Consider the following 11,030-nt stretch of genomic DNA (forward strand, 5'->3'; position numbering starts at 1 on the left):
CTGCATCGCCCCTTCCTGCCATCCAACCGCCCCACCCTGTGTTTACCACCACCCACCAAACATACCTCTCCTGTACCCTTAATCGGTAATGTTACATGCTTCTCGTATAATATCTAGTCTTCAATCCTTTTTGAAACACCCGTGAACTACTGACATTAGACTTACCACCCGTTCTCCTCATCACACCCAAACCCACCCTGTGTACCCTTTACCCTTCAGCCATAGTTTCCCTGTATGTTAATATTATTTTATATGTACGGCGTTATCCTTCAAACATTTTTAACATGTTTAACTGATAGTTTTAGCTTCCCACCCACTACACCCCACCCCCATTGTCGGTGACCTATCCCCTCCCCTCCCCGCCACCCTGGAGCCAGACATGCCTGCGTGAAGGACGCCTGACAAAAGCAAGGTGAGAGTTGAAGCAAAAAGCCACCGTAGTGTCGACTTAGCGCCGCATCGGCCGCGATCTGACAACGTCGGCGTCTTGAGTTTTTGGCAGTCCGCTTCTCATGAAGAAGCTAAAGGTCGCACACCGATCTCTGAGGCCAAACATTGAATATTTCATTAGCTAGTAATTATTTCTGTTTTCTCCCTGTATACAGTCTCCGGACAAGGTCTTAGATTCACAGGATCGCTAACGGTGACCTAGGTGTTTCGTTGTTTCTCATACCTAATGGTGTTCCCCGTTTCACCAGGCTACCTTAAGGACGATATGTTTCTCAATCAACACATACTTGTAACTGAAACAACCAGGACGTGTGTTATGAAGCTAGGGTATATTGGTCTCACACAAACGAAGAAGTATATACCACCATCAGTCTATAACATACACATGTTTGAGGACAATATATTTTTATTTAGTGAGAGTATTGTCAGGAGAGGGTTTAGGGAAGATATTTACACGCGTATATTTTTGATGACACAAAGCAGTAATGCATAACGGGTAAATGTATAGTCATTGATATGAAAGATTCTTCATGTTGATAAAGAAATATATGTTTAAAAGAATAAAGGCATAGTTGAAAAAATTGGTAGTAATTACTTGCATTTTCGATTGAATAGATGTAGTGTAGTTTTGTTTATTGGTAATATGGAAAGGTGTTTACAACCGTTGTTATCAAAGATACTTGGTTGGAATAGAAATACAAACACATCTTTGGGTGAGAAACGTTAATGAAAGAGCAGCTATAGTTAATTCGGGGCTGCACCGATGAAAACTGTAATAATGAGGAATATGTATAAAAAATTGTGTGTTTAATGGTGTTACATACAATTATGTCAGACACAGCGTACTGTAAACAAGTATTACGTTCAACTGTAATCTTCAGTTTGTGTTCTAGTGAAACTTCAGTTTGCGGTTATCTTCTGAATACGTGCATTTTTTAAATGCATTATAGTATTAGTGTTGACTACATGGATGAGAGATCACACAATTGCTTAAAAGCAACAACCATTTGGGATGAGGTAAATTGAGTCGAGATATGTTCTAAATGAGAAATAACAGCAATCGGCATAACAGTAATCAGTATTACAGTACAGCGTAATATTGTAGACCCCCGCACACACACACGCACACACACACACACACATCGTAACCTTTGGGAATTAAAGATACAAGTACAACACTGGAAAAGGTAAAATCTAATTGTCATAAATAATTGACTAAATGTTCACAGAATATGCATTATATGAATACGTATATACATCATATCGCTTTGTAAAAGATGTGATAATATTAGTACCATAGTAGGACAGACGCCTGATATCAACCTTCTTACTGATAATAGTAATGATAGATACTCCACAATTATCAATTATAGACGAGATAGATCAAGGTAGAATTATCACACAGTGAAATCGACACATCTCGTTGGTAAACAGCTGATGCATAAAAAGTGCTTCTACTTGCTCATGATAAGTATTGAAATGTTATATTGAAAGCGTGATTGATACAGAAGTATGGTTTCGTTAGTTCTTCGGAACAAAACATTTAATTTAAAAATATGTACATTAATCAAAAATATATACATGTGTTTAAATACATGCGTAGTTTGTGTAGACAAGGTAAGTGCAGTGCCCTTACATATTTAAACGATTAGTCTAATATTTAAGGAAATATACACCATGGAAAACTCGAATTCGTAAGTAATCATAATAATACTCTGCGCATACACCATCACTGGACTCCAACATCTTCCCATCCCCACATCCTTAGAGTGTGCTATATCTCATGTATAGTTTCAGTGCACTGATAAAAGTCAAATTGTCATTATTACTTCTGCAAAAAGAAAAAATAAGATTGTTAAAAAATATATTGATGTTTCCCAGACTTTAACAAAGTTCATGGCCGCTGTTCCCTCGTTAAAATAATTCATACTCGCCGATCAATAGTTATGCCCAAATTTCGTTTCAAATCTAATACTAAGAAACGAAAAATGACAAATTTGCATCAAGAGCTACAAAGCTCAAAAGAAATTATTATGTTGATTTGATCGTAAGTTTACAATAATTCATGAAAAAAGCCGTTCCGTTTCAGCCACAGTTACCTAAAACGTAATATGCAGCGTCTAACCAGTACAAAAAGCCGTGTTTTGCTAAGACTATAATCCCTGGCTTCATAGTGTAAGTGGTACTGGCCGAGTAGAGCAGTGCATTGTGACATGTATGTGTGGTATCAACTCTCAAGGCTCTCCGCTGTACAGTAATTCCTACAATATTCCTCCGCGGGTTGACATATACGGATCGCATCTCTATACTCATACCCACGGCAGGACATTAATCACAAATGTACTTCTTGACACGAAAATAAATTTACTCAATTTGGACACGGCGAAGTATATGCAACGTATATCGTAGTTAGAGGGCATTCTGTTATCTAATTCAATCAAGTACGAAGATGCTCGAACTGACACAACCGAAAGTATAGAGAAGTGATGTGATGAATGTATACTATTTACATACGTCGTCAGTACAGTTTTGTTTATTTACGTTATGTTTATTTAAGCTGTTGCCATATTATTTTAATGTGTTTATGTCCAGTAATCAGTTTTGATATATTCAAAAGGTAGCCGAAGAAATTTACATTATTCAAGTATTATTTGAGGAAGTATAGCTGTTGAAATCCTTTTAAAAGAATTGTCAGTAAAAGGTAATTCAAAAAAATGAATTCTTTATCAAAGCGAAATATTCAAAGAAAAGCGAATATAAACTATAATTTTGTTATTTATGTAACTTTGCAACTGTTACATACTTTGTTAAAATAGATAAACGGCGAATACAAGTTCTGTTCCGTTTTTAAGTTATCAACACTAAAAAATATCTAAAACGTATGTTAAATTTTTCGAGAGTTGATTAATGTTTACAAGTAAGAATATTTTCATCATCATGAATTGATTCAGGAAACGGTGTAGGAGCGCGTATTTATATAGTCGCAACTCACGAAGATCAAATTCCCACAAACGTAAGTGGAAAAATATAAAAAAGTACTTTCATTTTTTAATTAAATATTTAACTTTGGTAATATATCTGGGAAAAAAATCTTCAGAGTCAATATTTATAGAAACACTTCATATTCCACATGCTGATTGTCCGGGTGAAGTTATACTACCTGCCAGCATATTCCTTCTTATTTATATTTACGATATGATTATTAAATTGATTATTTTCCTTTTTTCTTACCGAGTTAGAATAAACAATGTAATTTAGACCAATAGCAGACGGAAATAATTAGATTATTGTCAACACTCATACAAAAATATGCCTTCAAACCGTTATGTGCTAAATTTTGTTAAATTAGTCAACGGCTACGACCTAGTTCCAGCTCCCATGTAATTCACACTGAAGATTTATATTCTGTGTATTTAAATCAGACAATTTCAACCTAGGAACAACGCGGTAAATAAAATTATCAATAATAACACTTAAATGTGTCTGCGCATTGCAACAGCTCGATACCAAGTCGAGTCAGTCCTCTGATTTATACGCGGGGACTTCAACTTTGATCAGCGAAGCAGGGCCGTCTGCTTTATCCAATACAGTATAATAAATACAACTTGACATTATATAGATTTATTCAATAATGTTTTCGACAATCTTTATGTTTATGGAAAACATAACTTCATTTAAAATAAATGTATTGGGCTAACCTGCTATGCAGGTTTAGATACTCGAGATGGTTGTCCTCGAGAATCATGGTGGCCTTCGGACGTCCTATGTAGCACACGACAAAAATGTACCGAATCGATATATTCGTATACAAAAGTATCAAGAACAGTTTTTTCCCAAATAATTATTAACCCCGCGGTAATCAGTATTAGTGCGATGCACAACAGGAATAAATGATATCTCAAGTTACGAGACTGATTAATCCTAACCTGAATTCAATATTTGTAATATACTTGTTTACTACGACACGTATAACGGTGATACTAAACGTATTTTGATGATAAGCAACAGGACATTGTCTGGTACATGACTGTATACGATGTGTTGTGTCCAAAAAATGATAAAAAATTAATTAAATAAACCGAAAACAAAGCAAAAAAATATGTTCATTGAATTTTGCGAAGTCGGTCGTTGTTGTTTATTTTCAATAAGATATGTATTGTTCACAAATTTAAGAAACCACATTACTTCTCACAGTTTGTGATCATGGTCAAAGCAATGGGCAGTCTGTGACTTGAAATACCTGTCTCGTTACGTCTAGAGAAAAAAACCCCGAAAATAACATTTGCTTATCAATAAAGAGATAGTTCATAAAGTATATGAATGTACTCTAAGGGTTATATGGTCATTACCAACAACAATGATTGTTTACATACCAAAAGAGTATCCAATATCTGAAGTACAAAACAAAAAGAAAACATTACATACAAAATAATTTTCAAGTACTAAAAGTTTTGAAAATGTTTTTTCAAGAAGTGAAAAAAATCGCGCATAGTGTCAGTATCTTAAATTTCAAAAGTTATTAAGGAAAATGATTTTGTTTTGGTTGCAGAAGTAAATAAGCGAATGTAGCAACACAATATATACCAAGATATCATTTGGAATGCATATGTAATGTATACTGTAACAATTTGGCATTTTTTATACTTAATTGTGATTCCTGGTGTTGTGTTTGTATAGTGTCGTGCTGTTAAAGCGTTGTCCCCGATCGGTCATCCAACTTGAAAATGTGTGTAAATCATCGTTGATAATTCCATGAATCGGTTAGTTTTACTAAATCCATTAGCTAAATAAACACTATGAGCAATATAAAGAATCCATGACATGACTATAGACTGATATTTAGGTTCTGTTGTACAGATTGTATACGCTATTCAATGAACACTCTATAGTGCATGTATTCAGAAACCATCATTGTCATGAAATGAAATAGCATATGCTTCAAAACAGGCAAAGCATCAATGGAAAATTTTTTTAAAATGGAAGTACGGAGAAAAAACGGGTATATATCTGTGAAAAACGTAAAGATCAACCATTTTCATTTTTAATTCCAAAGTAATACAGGAATAGGATGACTTTTGTCGCCGAAGAAATGGTTCAATATTTACATCACATTAGGAAAAGTCAACACTATATTTCATAATGATATAGAGCCGTGCACACAACTGTCTAACGTGTGAGTGAACAAATAAAATATATTGAAGGGTGGATAATAAAAACATTGTAATATAAAATGTATCTGAGAAATGTATTCCATTTGTACCTGAAAAAACGATTTTTAGCGGAGAGCTTTAAAGATTACGGGGATGGTGCAGAAGTATACGTGGGTAACTTAAACAAAAAATTAATACTAATTAGAGCGATAGATGCTGGCTCTAGTTTCATAAGAAATCTCTGAAAGCAGAGTCGATTGTACAATGTGAGAAGACCATGAGCAAGCGTTTATTCAGTACTATCAACTAGTTCCCGCGAAATACTTATAACCAATATCTTTCTTTCTCTCTCTCTCTCTCTCTCTCTCTCTCTCTCTCTCTCGCTCTCGCTCTCTCACTCACACACATACACACAGAGAGCGAAAAGTGGACAAGAAAAAAAATCGCTATTGATGTAGACTTTTCGGTAGATAAAACAACTGGTCATCTAACCATCGGAATATCGTCTCATGAATTAAAACACATATATATTGACTGAAGTCGACTGGTCATATACGGATTCGATCCGATAAACGTGTATCCTCTCAACTGTCGAAACCAGGTGTGCCCGTTCCTTGATACCACCTTTTCCCCCAAGCATTTCCTATGAAGACTTAGCTGTATTGATGAAGTATGACCCGGATGTTAAAATACTACAGGATTTGAAATGCAATATGTCTAATACTAATAGTGAGGCTTCAGTCTCACATAATTTCCAGATATCGAGGATAGAAGTTGCCAACACTTATAATAAGTGGAACAATGAGGGAATATACTACTTTTCAGCAAAATAAAAATTAAATATCCAAGAAATCTGAATATTATTTCAAGGCGCAAATCTGATTATTGACACTGACACTAGCAACTGATGTTTAGTAACAAAAATAATAAAGAAATATTTTGCAAATATGTACTTTTTGCTGGGGTCAACATTCTTTAATGCTTATTAACATTAAAACTTAATAGGAATATTTTGAAAAACACCCCACAGATATATATTGCAAATATGTACTTATTAGACGGGTTCAACATTATGTAAGGCCTAGAATCATTCAACAATTCAAAAGCATACCGCAATATATGATCGCAACCCATAGATTCTTGCTTGCAAACTACCAAAGTTTGGAAAGAAAAAATCGCAATGCTCTATTCATTCAAGACACTTAAAATCCACGTTAATTTCTATGTAAGGGAGTTTATTGCGGCCAGAAATGACACATCACCATTACCGGACCCTGTTTTACGTTCCCTCGCCCACTTCACGGCATACACGTGCACCTTGTGGTCGACAGATGGCCCCACTAGCGGCGGTCAGCCAAGCGAGGTTGAGCGACACGGACTTGGAGCTAAGTCCTTAATTAATTTTCTATTCTGTTTAATAATTACAGCTATTATGATATCAGTAAACCATAACAGTGTTTAGAGAACTTGTCTCCCATGTGTCTGGTGGATTAAATAGTGCAACACGCATACAGATGAAGATAGGGATGAGGATGGACTCTCTCACACAGATGGTCGTAGTTTTCATCTAACGGAGAGCGCTGCCTACTGAAAATTAAATCACCCAGTTGTCTTTTTCACTATTTGAATTGATATTAGATGCGATTAAATTGATTAAATTTCTTTACAAATTCGAAATAATGCTTTATTTGTTAGTTAATGTAAGCAATAACGTGTTTTGATGTAAATGTTCATTGAATTTGCACTCAGTTGCAGTAACAGATAGTTTTGCCGTTAGATCGGAACACCTATAAATATTGACACTAGGATTCAATTATTATTCAAAGGCCTAACGCGGTATTTTTACGCAATGAAAGTGTAATGCCTGCATGTTTGTTAATATCCTCATTTTAAGGGTATTCACTACATTTATGTCAGTTGACAACAGGTCTTTAAATGATTTGTAATACTTCTGAATTTTTGAAACCATTACGAAAACCAGGGACTGATGTTTATTGCTTTAATAAGTGTTTTTTGCAGAATATAATTTGAAGTCCGCTTTTTCAATTTAAAAAACTCCAAATTTGCTCATATTTACTTGTGGGGAAAAGCGTTCTGTTCAGATTATGTTTCAGGTTTGACTTTAGACAACTTCAGTAATACGGGTTTAAAGAAGAGAGCAGCGTCACTGTAATTTTGTCATATTAGTACGCGACCGAATGTATCGTACGAATATATCGTTAGAAACAGTCACTTCACTACAGATCTATACTATAATTTGTTCAATAGTTTAAGGAACGGAACTTTGATCATTACTGACACATTTGAGGAAATATATTCCAATGAATCCGAGCCAAATACATGACAATAAGATATTTGTCATGCACTTTTATGAATTTTTATTTGTCTTACAAATTCATTATGCATGTAATTTGACCAATATTCAGGTCGATATCCTCTCACTGCATACGTACTTCAGGATTTTGCCTGTTGTTATATGCGATTGTCATGAATGTGAAAGTCCATCGAAATTGTCTTCGAAACGTTTTGGTTTTGTAATCCGTGTGAGGTTACCTGGGTATTCAAATAACGATGTTAGATTTACCAATTAATAATGTTAAAGATGGATGTTTTAAAGCATAAAAAATATGCAGCAATTAAACAGGTGAATCCTCAGATAAAACATTTGATAGGACAGCTAATGCAACTGCAGTTTTAGAAATCTAATTGGTTTGTATAGTATTGTTATTTTGTACCACAAATTTTAACAGATTTCATAAACCTGATGCACAGCAACTGAATATCTATGAAAATGGTGTCATATGACAGATCAGGTATATATAACGTTCAATCCTTATGTATGACCGTAAGGTTATGTTCTTTTTCGATACCGTAAAAACAGTAATGAAAGTTCTAATTAAATCCCCGGTGTGTGCCGCGTCGACCAAAGCAAGGTTAAACAAGCCCGCGTTCTCAAGACCTATATTTTATTTACCTAGTCTCTCTCCCTAACAACGCGTTCGTTTCCATGTAACTTACACCACTGACGAGTAAAAATATCCCAGATTGTAATTTAATTTTACCCCAATAACTGACGAATGCAATTATTCAATTTAACCGTGTAATTGAACAGTGTTCCGTGTTCTTATTTGTTTATATTAGTTAGCTGAGTCAGTGATAATCGTAAAGTAAACACAGTGCTTTTGTAATATAATAATACTTTTGATAGAAAATGGTTGAACAGAAAACGAAAAGGTCATTGCCACTGTAAAAGAACTGTTGAATTTATTAATAAAAGAAACGAAAGAATTGGTCCGAATATGTTCAATGCGTATCATATTTCACACCTTCCTACTGAAACAGATTCCTCACCGAGATGAAACAACAACAATAATAAATAACAATAACCGTCAATACATTATTTGCTTGTCGTACAGTATGTTGTAATAGGATACTCTGTGAAGTTTCTCGTAATGTAACCTAGAATATCGTTTGCTGAATTCTGTAAAAGATCGCGACAACTAACATTGGCATTCCGAGGTACGAGCTTTCGAAGACGAACTCCCACATACTTTACAATATCGTTATATATCGGTGTACAATATAATATCTCACTGAATATGACATTATTCGTAAGTCTGGATATAAATGACGATTATCAAACACCTTGAAATGAAGAATGCGAAAATATAAAGTTAAATTAAAACATTTAGTCAATAAACTAAAGGAAAAGTTTGTATTACTCGTAATAACAGATCACATGCAGTTGTAATTCACAATCGAAGTGTCTTAATATAAGTATGAGGCTGAACGTGTGGTACTTTCCGCGAAAAGCTGCGTGAAAATGTAATGTTTTCAAAATCATAAACTTTAAAGTTTTTTTAGAGAGTTAGCAGTAGTTTGACGTTGATATTGAACGCTGGTGACGTTAATGAATGGAAATAACACTGATGTTGATAGATGCATGGTAAATTGACCCCCACTTATTGTATACCCCTATGCTTGTCGTCTCCTCTCTACTGCCCTAGTCGTTAAGCCCGACGACACGCAGGTAAATCACGGGCGAAATAAAGTACTTAACTTTACCCGTTATTCAATAATACTCAAATCAAATTTCATTTAGTTTAAAGCACTCTTTTAGTCCGTTATTTGGTTATATTGTCTTATTTGATTGTCGACTTTCTGCCTGTCCGTACCCACTACTATCAACTCTGCGTAATGAAATTCCGGCTTGTAAATTGAGGAAAATACGATAAAATGGATATGAGATAAGGACATCGGGAAAATTAGCAATTGGATTATTGCGACAAAGCCAGTGCGCCCGGTGTTTTGTCACATATGCTGGTTACCCGTCATCCGCCACCGACGCTAAATGCTGCAAATTGTTCACAATCGGAATATTTATCTAATTTTCTGACAATTTTCTTGTTTATATTAATTTTGTTCGGTAAATAAATAGAAAAATTTCGACCGCGGCGAAAATTATGCAAACTCTGTATCTCTACATTTGGTAATCCAATTTGGCCTCAATCAGTTGCACTAAGTAGACGACGGTAACCCAGTTAGGGCCACCTAAAACAATTTTCCTCGCCCAAATCTTATTTTCACCGGAATCGCTTTCTCAATATAAACTGAACAAGGCGTTTTACTTACCAGAAGGGAAGACAGGCGGCTGAGGGTGCTCACGGGGCCGGGGGACCATAGAACAGCTTCCTGACCCCCCAAGGCTCGGGTTGGTGACGGTGGGAAAGGTCCGTACCCCATTGTAGCGGTACCCCTGTCCAGGGATCTGAGCGAAGGGCCCCGAGTCCCCATAGGAACACGGTATGTTGCAGTTCTGTAGAGAAGCGTCCATTCCGGGTAGACCGCAGTTAGCAGCGTCGAAGCTTGGTTGGTTGAGGTACGGGTAGTCCATCTTGGAGAAAGGCTGACCACCAACTGGACACAAGCCCAGCGCTGACAATAATTATTAGGGAATATGAAATTTTTATGTAGAAGAATATTGTTGATTTCTCGTGTGTGTCAGGCGGCTCTCGAGTCCTGTTTCATAAGATTAAATTAGAAGTCGGCTGTCGGGCAAAAAGAATGCTCGGCTAAATTCTATCTGTCGGCTATCTAATTTGTGTACGTCTTGGATAAATGATCATCAAGTTTAGAAAGTGAGAAATTTACTAAGTACCGTGCGCTTATGTATGCGCGCCTAATTAAATTATAATGTGCTTCAGATATGAAATAGCCTTGATAGAAGTGAATGCCTATTCGCGCACAGTCAGTGACGTAGACAAACGGGGCGACTTGAAACCGCCCACCGTTTCCGTGTCCCCCTCCCCTCGCGCTGCCATACGCCGCACGCAGAGTTAGGGGATGGGACCGAAGTCAAGAAATGACAGAAAAAATGTTAATATGAAACAGAAGAGTACATTCGTTCCACTTTCATTGTGCGGCAAGAAA

At 35.9% G+C, this 11,030-nt stretch overlaps 1 protein-coding gene across 3 annotated transcripts in view; it reads right to left on the reverse strand.

Moving 5' to 3' along the window:
- Positions 1-10,689, reverse strand: part of LOC137272866 (paired mesoderm homeobox protein 2A-like) — a 34,048-nt gene extending 23,359 nt beyond the window's left edge. For 2 of the 3 annotated variants that reach the window (XM_067805274.1, XM_067805275.1), the window contains exon 1: positions 10,233-10,689. In XM_067805274.1, coding sequence (XP_067661375.1) covers positions 10,233-10,494 — 262 coding nt within the window. In that variant the 5' untranslated portion in view covers positions 10,495-10,689. Of the gene's footprint in view, positions 1-4,823; positions 4,842-10,232 lie in introns of all 3 variants that reach the window. The other variant, XM_067805273.1, reaches the window with a different exon arrangement.
- Positions 10,690-11,030: the final 341 nt, after the last annotated feature.

Source organism: Haliotis asinina, chromosome 2 (genome assembly GCF_037392515.1).
Source record: "Haliotis asinina isolate JCU_RB_2024 chromosome 2, JCU_Hal_asi_v2, whole genome shotgun sequence".
NCBI lineage: Eukaryota > Metazoa > Mollusca > Gastropoda > Lepetellida > Haliotidae > Haliotis > Haliotis asinina.